Below are 15,752 nucleotides of genomic sequence, written 5' to 3' on the forward strand. Positions count from 1 at the left end.
GCCACTTCAGTTAACTCCAGCTTTGAGTCCAGACTAGTTGGTTCTTCACCTGATTCTGCCTTTCGTCTGCTCATGGAGCAAGAAGTGCCCTTTTTTAGTTGCTTTCAAGAGCAACCAAGACCCAAACTGTGGCTTTTTGGATCTGTCCAACCCTCCTGGAGGGTGAAACCCTCCGAAAGTCTCCAACTCTACAAGCCCTCAGGAAGGGGAGACTTTTGCAGCCCTCAAAAGCTCACCCAGGAGAAAGCTTGGGGCCTTGCATCGATGTCCGGTCCCTCCTATTTTATTTATTTTTTGGGGGAAGGAAACATGCGTGCGGTACCACAAGTCTCGGAGGTCCTCTGTGCCACAAGGTGGGATGCGCAATGCTGCCATCTCCTTGTGAATAGTTGACTGGGTTGGGGTGTTTTTTCTTCCCCCCCCCTCCACACTGTAGAAAGTTTGAGTCACGCAATCTCTTCCCACGTAGAGGGACGGGACTGGCACGCGGGTGAGGCGGCGCAGAGGAACAGGATGTTCCCATCCTCGTTAGGACTCTCTTTATTGTTTCATTGATTGGGCTAAATGAGGAAGAGAGCAACTGGCCAGGATGGCAATCAAGACTAATTAGGCATTTCCTCAGTGCTTCCTATTGCACTGAGCGGCCTCAAAAACTTAAGGATAAGCCCTGTTTTAGCAGAAATAGGGATTGTTAGAAGTTACCTACCACCTGAAATCCCCCAAATCAGGTGAGCTTTCCCAGACTGGCTCCCCTCCTGACATGCGGCACGGTAGCCTGGCTGCGCAGCGCCATTTTTGAGTGGCTCCCGCATCAGTGTCTGCCTAGTCTTTAACAATGAGGTATGTGTTAATCTGGGCATTTTTACTTGCTTGTAATGGCCCCTTCAGCCAAAACTAACAACACAAAATCTCTCTCACCCAGAGTCATTGCTGGCTAAGGAATTACCCCATCTGTAAAAATATTAAATGGTTCAAAAATCAGTGTAGCGAAGTAAACTGATCTAATCAGAGTAATTACAGGAAAGTGGGATGGGTTTATGTTGTGACATCAGCCCTGCAAATTTAATACTCTGTCTCCCCAAATGGGCTGTGTGCTAATGAACAGCAATTTGCTTTCATGTCTGTCATCGGTGTTAAAAATAAACATATTTGCAGTGTATTTATTAAACTAAACCTGAGCGTATTAAGCCGAAAACAGACCAGGGAAATTACCACATACTTGTCTAAGCTGCAGTTATTTACTTTTCTGTGACACACACGCTGGCAAAAGCCCCTCTGCTTGGCTTTGCATAATAGCGCAGTGTTGCCATGCCACGTTACGGGGCATGGATCCGAAGATTGATAAGGTGATTAGAGTTCGAAAACAAAGCGAAGGGGCTCGGGGCGCTACCTGGAGCTGAACTACCTTCTCTGTGGCTCTCTTGTGTGTTTGAATAGTGATTGATTTTTATTGTTGGGTTTTTTTTCTTCAATCCTTCCCGCTGCAGGGCAGTGGGATGTACACAGCGGTGCCACAGGCTGACCCCTCGGAGTGCATCAGTTGCCGAAACTGTCGGAACAATAACAGGTGATGTAAAACTCGCACGAGAGCAGGGACTTCACAAACAGAAGCCCTCGCTCTGCACCCTATTTTTAAAGCTAGGGCGAACGAAAGCAGAGAGCTTGAGCCCCAGCTGAGGGAACGGAGGGGCTCGATGCCAGGGAGTGACCCAAGGAGAGCAGCTGTGGGACGGAATAAAAGAGTCATCAAACTCCCAGAGCTCATTTTGCTCAAATACTCCTCTGATGCTCTCTAGGAAGGGGGAGGCAGGTTGGGCCCTGGATTGGGTTGGGTTTTTTAAAACCTTATTTCCTGTGTTTTCTTCAGTTTTGAGATAACAAAATCATTCCATATGGAGTTTGTCAAATAAGATTTAATTGGTCTTCTGTATTTTACGTTTCCTGCCATTCTCTTAAGGATACCAACGAACTAGAGCCGCAGCTTCGCTTTCACAATGCTGTTCTTTGTAAAACATGCAATTTGAGGTTCTTCAGGCCTTCAAGGAGCAATTTGGCCAGCCATTGTCACTGTGGGATGCTTTTTTTTTTTGTAAGAAAAAAGGACTCTTGTATAGAATAAGGGGGAGAAAAAAAATGACTTCTACGTTGTAGCTGGGAGTCTGGATCTTTATTAGGTTTTTTGCTTCTGAAAGTTTTAAAGAATATCCTTCCAGGCTTCTGACTAAATCTCTGGTTCTTTTAATGACTAAAAGTAGGACTGAAAGTCAGAGGAGCTGGACTGTTCTGACTGATAAAATCTGGATTTTTTTTCAATCATACCTTGAATTTTCTGTCTTATTAAAATTGTCAGCCGCCTATAGGCGTTCAGCAGCGGGAGAAGCTGAGTTGAAATCAAGCTGCTGTTGAAGGCAGAAAATGTGTTCACTATATTTTCATGGCTTTAATTTTTAAAATATAGCTTACGATAGGCTTTAAATTCTTCCTCCTTCCATAAATATCCATGTGGTAGTGATGGAGACGGGCCGCTACTCGCAGGTAGGGCTGGGTGTGTTTGTCCGGACCGGTGTCACGGCTGGTCTCCAGGGGAAGCGAGCTACCATTTCCTTACAAGCCAGTTGTTTTCGAGGCAGTGGAACAGCAGTCATCAAGATGTGTACGACTGGCTGTAATTTGGAACATGCTGTATGTGTTAGGCGGTAACGAAGAGCTTGCTTTCCAGTTTTAAGCATATTTAAATTTTTTATTGTTCTCTTTTTCTCTTAAGAAAGAGGGGAGAGTAGGTTCCGTCCTCTGCAACTGTACTGTTCCTCCCAGATGGGTCATCAGCAGGGTCTGAACTTTGAATTTTCACATCCCCATTCTATATTTGACTGCTTGATAGAGAAACAAGTTGTCCTTTACAGCTGCCTACCCCAGAGGGGACCATTAACCTCCGTTTGGCAGGAGAGCTGCGCAGCCGGGACCGCTCTGTTCCCTTCCTGGTGCTGGGGGAGTGGAAGGAGGACATGGGAGAGGGGAACGGGGCGGACCAGAAACGTGCCTGAGCATTACACCAGGGGCCGGGGAGCTGGATGTATGGCCGGGGCGAGGAGGAGGAGAGAGGCCTGGTGCGTCAGCCCGGTCAAGGCGGTGGGTTTTGGCAAGTGGGAATTTAGGCTGCAGTCTTTTCCCTCATCTTCATTCAACCTTGTAGCTACTTTACACACAGGTTAAGGGCTCTCCCATCTGCCTGGTCTCCTGTTCGTGCAGAGAGGGCCCATGCCTTGTCCCACCGTCGAGTCATTGCACCTTGTGTAGTAAAACCAGGCAATTCCCTCTGCAAAACACCCGCGTGATAACAGAGGAAGGTAGATTCGAGTGGAAACGTCTCCAGCCGCACGATGGTCTCTTGCTCGTGAGCTAATTCCCAAACGACCCTGTTTCCACTGAACGCCTGGAGCTGTTGCTGATTTGGGTTGAATTTAGCAGTCGTTTGAATTGTGACCACGTGCAAATGAATCCTAAAAGTTTAGTGTGTTTAATAGCCGGCTGCCATGGCTGCTTTCAGCAATAGCCATCTCGGAGCAGGTTTTATTATTACGGTGGTGAAATCCCTCGGTCTTCTGTTTAAATTAGCACTTTATGCTGTTGTAACTGCTCGTGGAGGCTTGCCAGAGGTAGAAGTTGCTGAAACGTGGATACCCGCTTTGCTATTGTGGACAAAGCTGGTAAGACGAGTGTGGTTTACGCTTGTTACATTAGGATTGAGAACTGATGTTTTTATTTTTTCTTGTGCTTTTGCACTAAAAGTTTCTAGAGAGCTGATGGTTGCAGAGGAATGCAAATTGTTGCAGATCTGTCCTTTGCAAATTCGTTTTATTCTGATCAGAAATCTGAAATAGGCATTTCAAATAAACCAGCATCAGTCTGGTTTTCCAGCTGGTTTTCCAGCTCTTTAAATCTAAATTACATTGGTGTGTGCTTTTAAGTCAGGTTATAGTTTGGTAGGATTTTAGCACCGAGAATGGATAGAAAATGTGTTTGCTGCCGCAGGGGTTTTTACGTCACTGTTTGCATGCACTCTGCTCTGGATATACCAATGACTAGTTTCCATCAAAATGTGGTTATTTAAGCTTAAAAAACTGAACTGCTGTCTTGAAACATCATTCAAGCCCATACAGTAATACAAAGAACTACACCAGCCCCTGTATCTTTAAAAAGAAAGCGCCATAAGCATGCAAACCCAAACATTTTAAATGGGTTCCTCTAAGAATATATTTTTTTTTAAATAATAAGTGAGTGCAGTCAAAACCTCTGTGGAAAGAAATGCAAACTAATAAATGGATTTGTTTGAAGACCAGATGTGTTTCATGTGGATTCTTCAGTGGCTTCTGTGGTATTTTGGTACTTGGAATAATGATTTTGGAGGCAGTTGTGGGAGCGGAAGGACAAAATAGGAGAGCGAAGGTTGGTGCTGCTCCGTCCTCGCTGCCTTCAGGAGGGGAGCACACTCTCAGGGCGACAGCCCAGGCACTGGAGGGAACCCCCCTTGTCCCGTTTGTGAGCGAAACATCTGCCAGAGGGGAAACTTGTATCAGTTCCTCCTCTAGAAAGTTAATTTGTGTTATTTGTGGGTGTTTTGTTGCTCTTTCAGTTCTGGCAATAGCGATTGTGGTTTTCAGGTGAAAGTATAAACTGAGGCTCCAAGCGAGTTGGCAGGACAAGTGCCTTGAGCATGATGTTTTTATGCTTTGCCGTGACTTCTTTTTAATGGGATAAATGTGGTTTCTGGGTCTGGGGCAGGACCCTACTTAATGTTCTTGCCAAGCTTAACGTCTCCCAGTTTTAAATCCGACTGAACTGAGTACTTCTCAGTGCTGAGGGCCCAGCTGCTGTCAAAGTAGGCTCTGATGGCTGATACCCTGTCGCTGATGATGTCAAAGTCCATCTTCCCCTCTCTTGCAGCAATATAACGATCAGTTTTGGGCCAGAATCACTCTGAAGAAACCTGCTGTGCTGCTAGATAAGCTGGCACCTGAACCGCCATACCCTAGCTATCGGTTCTTGTGCTTCAAAATGGCGGCACTTGGGTGGCATCCCAGTAATAACCAGTTACCCGCAGCAAGATGCGTTCACCGTGAGCAGAACAGGCAATGGATATACTTAAATCTGGCAGCCAAAACCAAAACTGAATGCTCCGAGTCGTATCCATATCAGCATATAAAAACCTTTGAAGCCTGTTTAGCCTTCGCAGGAGCGTTTGAGTATCACAGCGGGTTTGAACGCCCTCCATCCTTATTCTGATGCTTTTATTTTAGCTGGGGATCCACCTCTGTTCTGCACCACGAAGCATGCAGTGTTTCCCGTTAAGGGGGGTTGTTTCCCAAACTTTACAGCAACTGTCCAACTGAACTTTTTACTTTTGCGGTAGTTATGGTTTTGTATAAAACCACCCTGAAATGTGATTTTTGCGGGGGGCTTTCTTACATAGCAATTGCTTATGTAAATGTTCACGGAGGCCACGTTGGTCATGGGGCTCCAAACATCATAGGCGTTTTCCCTGCTTGCTGCAGTCATCTGCGTGTCTCCTAAGGTCCAGCTCCTTTTTGTTTACAGGTTTGTTTAATGGATTTTGCAGCTCAACTTGAATTTCACAGCCTTACGCACGTATTATAGGGCCACAATCAGAGTTGCACAGCAGAGGAGGGGGGTTTTATATTTATAATATTGCATATATTTTTCTAATTTGTGTTCACTTTGATAACGCTTAGTATTTCTTTTCCACCGTACTTCAGTTTGCTGTTTGGGTTTCAAACTTGAGCTCTTTTTCTTGGCAGTGAAAACCTGTTTTATGGGGCTGCCTTGATGGAGAAATGGACTTGCAAGTCAGGTCATGGGGTCGCAATCGATGGGGAAGTAACTGAGAGCATGTTTTGAATATTTTCGGCTCTCTGTTGGGATTAAAAAATGCTTGATAATTCTCTTAATGTCAGGATTGATCCAAAAATATACGTAAAACTTACTCGGCAAGCTGTCTGACTGTTGTTAGAGTGAATGACATGTGGGTAAAGTACTTAAAAATCGCAGTTTCTCAAGATAAGTGGTGGAAAGAAGCGGCTCTGACTAACCCCGCTTTGGCTTACATCCTGTCTGCAGGTGTTTCACCAAAACCAATGGCACTTTCAGCAGCAACGCGCTACCTGTCGTGCCCATCGTCGCACCTTACCAGCAGGATGGTTTGGAGATGAAACCCCTGAATCACCACGTCATGGTGGCCATGTGCTTGGCCTCCGCCATGCCGGAGTGCAGCACCCTGCTGGAGGAGGATGGCAAGGAGAAAGTGGAGCAGCCCTCCGCCCAGCATTCCTGCTGTCGAGAAGCCATGAACTGCCTCTCCGTGGATTACATGGACGGTAAGGCATTCCAGAGGGGATAGCGCCTGGCTTTGAAGCCAGGAATATTCTGTATAGGACAGCTGTAGGGTGCTTAATTTATTGTGGAGAAGCCAGTAATTAAGCCTTCAAAAAGACCTGGCTATTTGAGAAAGGTGAAGCATTCCTCCCTTTCTGTGGTGGGAAACAGGAGCGGCCGTGCTCAGGTGCCTGTGGCTGTCATGCCCTTTGTGATTGATGTCCCTAAACGGAGCTCATTGAGCCGGCACACTCCAGATAACGAGGCTGGGACTGATTTACGCTGGCTCGCAGTCACCTACAGCACACCCATGGTCTCCTGAAACTGCTGAAATGCTCCCTAATGGAGTTTCCCCCTAATGAGCAGGCTTCTGTGACAGCCTCAAGCCATCCCTAGGCAAGAGCAGGCACCAAAATGTAGGTGGGAGATGGGCTGACCTAATCAGCGTGATCTATTTGATATCGGTGCCATCGGCGTGTGCCGAAAGAGCCGATGCTCTCAGCTGTTGCCTAATGTTCTGTGCCTGGTACGGTGGGAGTGAGCCTGAGCTCAAGGAGCTTCACCTGCTTTTATCAATCTGAAATTTTGGGGCTGTTGAGCTGAAGAAGCAGACGATCTACTTAAAAAAAAAAACAAAACCAAACCCCAACAACCAACCCGCGCTGCTCGTGCTTTGCAGGTGACAACTGTGCGCACTCGGAAACGTCAAACCCCATTTTGAGCTGGAGTCCCCTTATTCTGCAGCCTGTTTCGAAGGACTGTAAGGAAAAGCCAGGATGGAGTTCATCCGGAGTCACCTTAAACGGTTCTGGGGACCTTCGGCAGCTCCAGCTGCAGGAAACCTGAGGAAGTGACCGTTGTCCCCACTTAACGCCAGTAACTGCACAGCAGAGTCGCTGAAAGGGAGTGATGGAGGGATGTTAATTATAACAGAGAGAGTCACTATTTATTTTTTTGTAGTAGTGTCGTATGAATGTATCTTGTTTTTAAAAATGGTTGCCTTTTTATATTATTTATGCCTTGAAATTCCTTCCCCACCCCCTTTCTCCCCACCCCACACACCGCGAAACTAGCCTGGTTATGTGTATAAAAAAGAATTGTAATAATATAAAGAACAACGATGGGAAATACAGAGTGTGTTTTCCGTGGCATATTACCAGTGTGAGAAGCGCTTCCGAGGAGTCGGTTACGGGGATTTAGCGACTGCTAAGTGCTGCTTATGACCGATGGCTGGCAGCTCGGCATCGTGGTACTTGAACCCTCCTTTCCATGAACTCTGGGAAGAACCCAGAGGGTAAATAAGAAAATAAATAAGAAAAATGAACCTTGGCTGAGTCTGTACGGCACGGCTCGAGAAGCAGAGCTCGATTTGGTGACTCTTTGTGTCTCCAGGTGTTTGATAACCCTTATGTTTGCAGAAGCACGGCTGAAAATCCAGCCTGTCTCACCTTCCCGCTTGCAGGAGACAAAATCCAATTCAGCTGCGCTTTTAAGTCCTTAACTAATGGCTTGGATAGCCTCTGAAATGAAACAGGTCGTGTCGAAGCAGCTCCCAGCGGCCCCGCGCGCCGCTGTGAGAAACCTGCCTGTCCCTCAGAAACAGCGTGATGTAGGTGTTGCAACGTTAACTGCAGGGTTTGGGTTGGGATTTTGGGGCTTTTTTTTTTTCCTTTCCAAATTTAATCAGAGTAAATAAACCGGTGGTTGTAAAGCACTCCCTCCCCCCCAAAAAATGGAGAGCACATTACCCCCGAAATGAGGTGCATAAATTATGATTATGGCTGCCCCGAGGCGACACATGTGCAGCCGCCTTTTCACCGAGCGAGTATTTTTCTAGCCAATGCTGGCTGCGGGGCTGGGAAGGGAGGAAGCAATGCTGGCCTGGCTGGAACTGCTGCAAACCCCTCGGGGAGCAAAGGCGCTACAGGTGCAGTGAGGCGCTTTGCGAGCGTTGGGGTTTGGGGGAGCGATTTCTGTTTGAGGAGGAAGCTCTGGCAATCTGCTTTGGTAGCAGCTTCTCTGTGGGCTGTATTCAGTGTCGTGACGAGGGTTTTCTTTTACTGTACTGTTTATATTAATTTTTTTGCATTTGTTTTTAGGGTTTGTGTGTCCTCGCACGGCGAAACCTGTGGGCTTCGACTGCCATCTACCCGGAGCCGCCGCAAAGCCCCGCTCCTCCCTCTTCAGTTATCGACTCCCCTCCTAAACCCGGCCTTCTCCCTCCGCTCCTCGCAGCGTGGCTTTAGCCTCACTGGATTTTCCCTTCACGAGACCTGCTGCAAGGCTTTCCCTGGTTTCTGACACAGATTGACAGGCGAGTGGGTGGGTTTTAACTCGGGCTGCTTTGTTTTCCCCAAACACTGAGGTTTAACCCCATTTTTAAATGACCTCGCTTAAATTGGACCCTGCCCATGATCCCCTTTGTCATGGTTGCATCACATAAAGACACTATATTTTCCTAAGAAGCTGTAATATTCCTTTGGAAATTGTATGTATGTTTTTGCAGGGTTTTGGGGTTGGGGTTTTTATTTTTTGGGGTGGTTTGAATCGGAGAGTGATGCTGCTTTATGGCAGGAGTGGGGCTTGATACTTCACAGGCACTGAAGTGAGGTTGGTTCTCATCACTTGACACCTCCCAACAGGTTATTAACCAAATACAGGAGAAAATGGCTAGAAACGTCTTCTGGTGTGTGTTGATGAACGCGAGCGAGGGCTGAGGAAGGCTGGGGCTCACTCACCCCTTTCCTTGGCCGCTGCCTCCCTCCATGCTTGCACCCATGTGGATAAAAGCCCTCACTAATTGCTATTTTTAACATCCTGTGATTTGGCCTGAAAATGGGGAGTTTGGGGTGAAGACAAGGACCCCTTCCCCACCCCACGGAAGACTTGTGGCTGTCTTCACACCACATAAACCTCGCCACGGTCCCAAAGCAGTGACCACGACCTCAGGCAACACATGCCCTGGGCTGAGGGCGGAGCTTCACCCCTGGGGTTTTTTCTCCTATCGGTGAGAAAATATTTTTTTTTTTAACCTAAATATTTATTTTACCTCCAGAAGTAACTGAAGGCTCAAGGCTGAGCTGGAGCTGTTTTCCCTAGGCGTCACCCAGCTCATCTCCACCCTCGGACTGTGCTGCTTTTTATAGCCGTGGGTAAAACCCAGTGTGAGCTTTTTAACGGTAAGAAAGGTTGAGGGGCTTTGCCTTGTCCTGTATCATGATTTTATCGCCCCTTTGTACATTTTGGGGTTAGAAAAGCTTTCCCTTTCCCAAGCCAGCTGTCCCCCGGCAAAAATCATACTTCTCACCCAGTGGCCTTTTCAAATATCATAAGCAAAACCCCTCTGCCGCCAGCCCCAGATTGTTGTGCCGGGTCTGGATCACGGATATTTTTCTAGCTGCTGAGTTTTGACTCAGCAGCATCGTAGGAGCCGAGGTTTGGGAGATGCATCCACCCTTCCCGCCTTTATTAACGTGAAGGGATGAGTGGGACATGGCGCAGGCAGGCGCTGCCATCCCATCGTGTGAAACAAGGGGAGGAAAGGGAAATAAGGAGGAAAAAGCTGGAGGGCTCAGGGTGTTGCTGTCACCGTGATGGTGACGTTAACCGGTGGGTCTTCGGTGGTGTCCAGCGGTGCCAAGGGTGGCTCTGCAAGGGGTGGGAGAGCCCCTGGTGACACCGGGTGGGTGCTGGGTGACTGGGGCAGGGGGCTCAGCCCTCAGCTTGCCCCACGGGTGCTGTCACCTGCTGCTGTGCCGGCAGCAGCCGCGTCTCCAGGTGCTGGTGCTGCTCCATCCTTCCTGCTCGTGGCTGTTCCGGCATCCTCCAGTGTGCTGATGGGCTCCTGGGCCCTGGGCCCAGCCCTGGAGGTGGGGAAATAATGGGGGGGTCTCTCCGGCACTGGGGTGTGGGAGCCATGGGGTGAGGGACTTCAGACACTCACATACGGAAGAGCAGGTCATGCAGGCCTGGGGATGGACAGACAGACAGATGTGAGGTGTGGGTGTCTGGCATGTTGCTGTTGCCCCTGCCGCGCTTCCCCCCACCCCAGCGCTCACGTGGGAGGGCGTCCCGCCGGTGGGCGATACAGCGCAGGGCCAGGAGCGATGCCGTGGTGGCCACCAGCATCCCCGCCACCGCCGCTCCCATCACCGCCGGGTAGGCCTCGAAGGGAGGCTCGGCTGGAAGAGAGGGGCTGCTGTCAGCCTCTCCCCGTGCCAAGGGTAATTAGGGTAACAAGGGAGAGGAGGGAGCGTGGCAGGCACCCCTCACCAATGCCTGGCAGAGCCCAGAGGTGGGAGTCTGTGCCTGTTCACTTTGGAACCTACTGCTCACACTAAGCTCCTCCTGGATGCAAACATCGCCCTTCTCCACTCAAACCTGCTCTGCCCCCACGGAGCAGTGGATCCCCCCCCGCACTTCACCTGGTGTCTGCACCTCGGAGGGGTGCCCGGCCGTCCGGTGGTTGACAGCCAGGACACGGAAAGCATAGACCACGGCCGGGTCCAGCCCCCCAAGGCGCCGGTCACGGGAATGGGGCTCGATGTCACCGGCGGCTGTTTCCCAGGGGCTGGGCGCCCGCCGGGGGAGTTTCTTGGCTTGGCGCCGCTGTACCACAAAGCCCGTGAGGTTGCCGGCGCCTTGCGTCCGCCACTCCAGCCGGACCTCGGTGCGCGCCCGTGTGTACCGCAGCTTGCTGATGGTGACGTTTGGGGGGGCGGGGTACCCTGCGGCAGGACAGTGCCGAGGCAGAGGGGGGCTGACACCCCGCTGAGCCCCCCCGGCGACCCCCCCCGCTTTTCCTGGGACTCACGGTCTATGCGGAGGCGGACGGGGAGACTGGCGGTGCCCACGGCGTTGGCCACGGTGCAGTGGTAGATGCCACCATCCCCCGGCCACTCGGCATCGTGGATGGTCAGGTTGACCCACGCTTCTCCCCGCTCCAACTGGTACTTGGCCAGCCCTGATGTCACCTCCTGCTCCTTGGGATCGTACCAAACCGCCGTGGCACCGAGATCAGCGCTGCCGCCGTGCTGCCGGCACGCCAACCGTGCCTCGCCACCTTCTAGCACCGCCACCTCGCTCCTCGCCACCTCCAGTCCGGGCACCTCTGCGCGGCAAGAAGCGGGGGACGCAGACGGCAGGGACGTGTAACCCCGCTGCGGTTGCGGGCACCTGGGGACCGATCCGGCTTACCCAGCCGAAGGCGGCACTCGGCACTGGTGGCCTGTAGCGGGTGGGTGGCCATGCAGATGAAATCTTGGCCCCGCAAGCCGTTGTTGGCGCTCAGCACCAGGACGGTGGCGGAGGGCGAGGGGTCCCCCAAGGCCCGGCCCTCACTGTTGTGCCAGCGCAGGGTGACTAGCGGCGTGCCCCCCTCCCACCGGCACCGCAGCATCACGTATTCGTCACCCTTGGTGGCTGCTGCTGCGCAGGAGGGGCCGCCAGCTGGGACCCCTGCGGGACACAGAGGCGTCAGGGTGGGGTGCCGTGACGCTGTGCTGAAGCATATTCCACCACCACCCCAAAAAAAGGGGACACCCCCCCCCCCCCCAGCTGTGCTGTGGGGACCCCATTTTGGAGCGACCTAGGGTTGCTGGATGTCCTTGGGCTGCCCATCCCATGGCGTGGGGGTCACTGCTGTGCCAAGGAGGGGTCAGGGAGGGATTTTGGGGGTCGGGGGACAGACCTGTCGGCACTCACACAGGGTGGTCCCGCACGCAGCCCCCTGCGGCAGCGCCGGGTGGGAGGCCAGGCAGGAGAAGGAGCTGCCGTTCCTGGTGGCCACCCCTGGCTGGATGCTGGTGGCCACAGAAAAGCTCGTCCCTGTCACCCCCTCTTCCTCCTCCTCCTCCGGGGGCCCAGGGCCCACCCAGCGCAACCGTGCCGGGGGGAAGCCCCCCAGCCAGCGGCACCGCAGGGTCACGTCCCACAGGTTGCCAGTGGCCACGGCAGAGCAGCTGGGGCTCCCGGCTGGTGGATCTGCAGAAGACCGTCAGCACTGGGGTATGGAGCGGGAGATCCATACCCCACACCCCCAAATTTCCCCTTGCACCCACATCCTCACCGGGGAGCTGCATTGGTCCATCTCACCCCAGGGGGGGGACCCACCAGGCCGCCCCCCGCCCCGGGGGTTACTTACAGTAGACGGTGAGGATGATGGTGGCCTGGGTGCGGGTCTGGAGGTGGGTGTTTTCAGCCAGACAGGTGTAGGTGCCCGCCTGGGTGCGAGTGATGGCAACGATGACATAGGTCTGGCCGGTGTGGACCTGGGAGCCGTTGTGGAGCCACACGTAGCGGCTGGGGGGGTTGGAGGGAGCCAGGCAGCTCAGCACCACCTCCTCCCGCTCACCAGCCGAGAAGCCCCCCTGTTCGGGGGAGAAGGGCTCCACGCTGATGGCTGGTTCATCGGGGCCATCTGCGGCAACATGGGGACCCTTAGCCACCGGGATGTCCCCACAGAGGGGATGCAGCCCCCCTGGGGCATCCTCCCACTGGCGGGAACTGGGCTGTGAAGCCTCCTTAGAAAGGGTGCACTGTGGTGGCTGTGAATGTCGCGTGGTGCATGGTGGCCGTGACATGTCAGGGTGGCCAGGGAGGCACCACAGTGGTAGGGTACATGGTGGCCACAGAGGCATCGTGGTGGCAGCGTGCTTGTTGTCCATAGACATATGGTGGCCATGGAGGCATCACGGTGATAGGGTACATGGTGGTTACGGACATGCTGTGCTGGCCATGGAGGCAACATGCTTGTTGGCCATGGTCTTATCGTGGTGGCATGGTGCACGGTGGCTATGGCTGTATCATGGTGGCCATGGAGTCATCATGGTGGCATGGTGCATTGTGGCCATGGACATGCCATGGTAGCCATGGAGGCACCACAGTGGCAGGGTGCATGGTGGCCATGGAGGCAACATGCTTGTTGGCCATGTCTGTATCATGGTGGCCATGGAGGCACCAATCTGGCAGGGTACATGGTGGTCATGGCCATATTGTGGTGGCCGTGGAAGCATCATGGTGGCAGGATACATGGTAGCCATAGACATACCATGGTGGCAGGGTGCTTGGTGCCCTTGGCTGTATCATGGTGGTAATGAAGGCTACATGGTGGCCATGGAGGTACTATGGTGGCCGTGGAGGCATCACGGTGGCAGTGTACATAGTGGTCATGGCCATTCACAGTGGTCATGGAGACACCATGGTGGCAGGGTATATGGTGGCTACGGCCATATCATGGTAGCCATGGCTACACCATGGTGGCACCTTCAGGGTGCCCCCACAGCTGGTGCCTGAGCCCCCCACCTTGGGACAGCCCCCCCACCCCAGGGAGGTGGGTCCGAGCCCCGGGACACTCACAGACGATGTCCAGGTAGACGGGCTCACTGGTGCGGTTGTTGACCTCGTTGCGCACGGTGCAGGTGTACCAGCCAGCGTGGCTGCGGTTGGCGGGCGTCAGGTGCAGCTCAGCCCCGGCGCACCCCGGCCCCGTGGGGGACGCGGAGGGACCCCCCTGGGGTTCCCGGTGCTGCCAGGAGAAGCTCAGCGGCTCCGTCCCCTCCCGCACGGTGCACATCAGGGCCACCGCCGCTCCCTCTGCGGCCGCCGCTGCTGTCGGCCGCACGAAGGGCTTGGAGACAGGCACTGGGGGCACCGAGCCATGAGCGGCCCCCGAAGCTGCCCCAGATCCCTCCTGCCCTACCTGGGGATGATCTTTCCAGCCCAGACGATATATTGGCTAGTGAGGTGCTGTTGTGGCTAGTGGGATGGCTAGTGACAATGTCTGCGGGCTAGTGAGGCAGACGTCCTGGCACAGGGACCCATGGAGCAGCCACGTACAGGCTAATGAAGGCAGTCATGGGCTATGTTGGCTGGTGGGGCTCTACTTTGGCTAACGGGGCTGGTGAGTGCTATGTTGGCTGGTGGTGAGCTACTTTGGCTATTAGGGTGCTATATTGGCTAGTGGGGTGCTATGCTGGCTAGTGGGGTGCTACATTGGCTAGTGGCGTGTCATGCTGGCTAGTGAGGTGCTATGTTGCTAGTGGGGCACTTTGTTGGCTGGTGAGTGCTACATTGGCTAGCAGGGTGCTATGCTGGCTAGTGGGGTGCTATATTGGCTAGTGCAGCACTACCTTGGCTCGTGGGGGTGCAATATTGGCTAGTGGGGATTCTGTGTTGGCCAGTACAGCACTGTATTGGCTAGCGGGTTGCTATATTGGCTAGCAGTGTGCCATGCGACTAGTGGGGTGCAATGTTGTCTAGCGGGTCACTACACTGGCTAGTGGGGTGCTGTGTTGGCTGGTGAGTGCTACATTGGCTAGTAGGGTGCTTTTCTGACTAGCGGGATGCTTTGCTGGCTAGTGGGCCAGTATGTTGGCTAGCAGGCCTTGACGTTGGCTAGTGGGGCACTATGTTGGCTAGTAGCATGCTTCATGGACTGGTGGGGCCCTTTGGTGGTTACTGCCCCACTCCCTTGGCTAGTGGGGCTCTAGACTGGCTAGCGGCGTGCTTTACTGACTAGTGGGGCCTTTGTCGGCCGGTGGGTTGCTTCATTGGCCAGTAGCACTCTACATTGGCCATTGGAAGGCTCTATGGGCTACTGGGCAAGGGGATACTTCTGTGGCTAGAGGGGCCCCCCGGGGCGGCCACGGCCCAGCGGCTTACCCAGGACGCGCAGGAGGACGGCGGCGTAGCCAACGCGGAGCCGGCCCTGCTCTGGGAAGAGCCCTTGGCAGAGGAAGCGGCCCTGGGCGGCCGCCCGCAGCTCCCGCAGCTCCAGCGTCCCGTTGCGGAGGGTCACCCGACCCAGCGTCCCTGCGCTGGCGGCCACCATCGCCTCCCGGCCCGAGCCCACCGCCACGACCTGCGGCGGCCCTGAGCCCCCCGGCGTCGCGAAGCTCCAGAAAACCACCGCCGGTGGGGCCGATACCGCCGCTGACCCGCAGCTCAGCTCCACCACTCGGCCCCGGACCCCCGTCACCGCCCGCTCCTCATAAGCTGCCTCACCGGCCGCCAGCAGCTGACCTGGCCAGAGGCGCGGCGAGTCAGTCAGGTCTCTGCACCGCGGCACCCCCTCCCCACGCTCTCACCCTCCACCCCCGGGGGAAGATTTGGGGGGGAATCAGGTCTCTGCTCACCCCCCGCCAGTGCTGGCAGCAGGCAGAGGATCCAGGGCCCCCTCCACGGCGGTGGTGCCGGTGCCTGGCCGTGCTCCATGGCGCCATGTCCGGCACCGCAGCGGGCTGCCCAAGCAGGGCCGCGCTCTCCGCCCCGGCCTCCTCTCCAGTTTCCCCTTGGGTAATTAGGCCCAGCCCTGATTAACTGTTAATTATTTAAAGCTTATATTATAGGATGGAAAGGAGGGG

General features: G+C 53.8%; 2 protein-coding genes across 4 annotated transcripts in view; one reads left to right on the top strand and one right to left on the bottom strand.

Moving 5' to 3' along the window:
* Positions 1-7,520, top strand: part of CDON (cell adhesion associated, oncogene regulated) — a 54,201-nt gene extending 46,681 nt beyond the window's left edge. For all 3 annotated transcript variants that reach the window (XM_075116066.1, XM_075116068.1, XM_075116069.1), the window contains exons 17-19: positions 1,488-1,567; positions 6,136-6,392; positions 7,070-7,520. In XM_075116066.1, the coding sequence (XP_074972167.1) occupies positions 1,488-1,567; positions 6,136-6,392; positions 7,070-7,236 (504 nt within the window). In that variant the 3' untranslated portion in view covers positions 7,237-7,520. The remainder of the gene's footprint in view (positions 1-1,487; positions 1,568-6,135; positions 6,393-7,069) is intronic.
* Positions 7,521-9,961: 2,441 nt separating this feature from the next.
* VSIG10L2 (V-set and immunoglobulin domain containing 10 like 2) lies at positions 9,962-15,603 on the bottom strand. The gene is made up of 12 exons (XM_075116042.1): positions 15,525-15,603; positions 15,052-15,411; positions 13,747-14,031; positions 12,533-12,808; positions 12,094-12,372; positions 11,587-11,847; positions 11,204-11,500; positions 10,815-11,117; positions 10,449-10,571; positions 10,334-10,358; positions 10,135-10,253; positions 9,962-10,038 (listed from the first exon to the last, which is right to left on the bottom strand). Exons 1-12 carry the CDS (start codon positions 15,601-15,603, stop codon positions 9,962-9,964), a joined length of 2,484 nt encoding a protein of 827 aa, XP_074972143.1.
* Between the last annotated feature and the right edge of the window lie 149 nt (positions 15,604-15,752).

This window comes from Phalacrocorax aristotelis, chromosome 22 (assembly GCF_949628215.1).
Source record: "Phalacrocorax aristotelis chromosome 22, bGulAri2.1, whole genome shotgun sequence".
Lineage (NCBI taxonomy): Eukaryota > Metazoa > Chordata > Aves > Suliformes > Phalacrocoracidae > Phalacrocorax > Phalacrocorax aristotelis.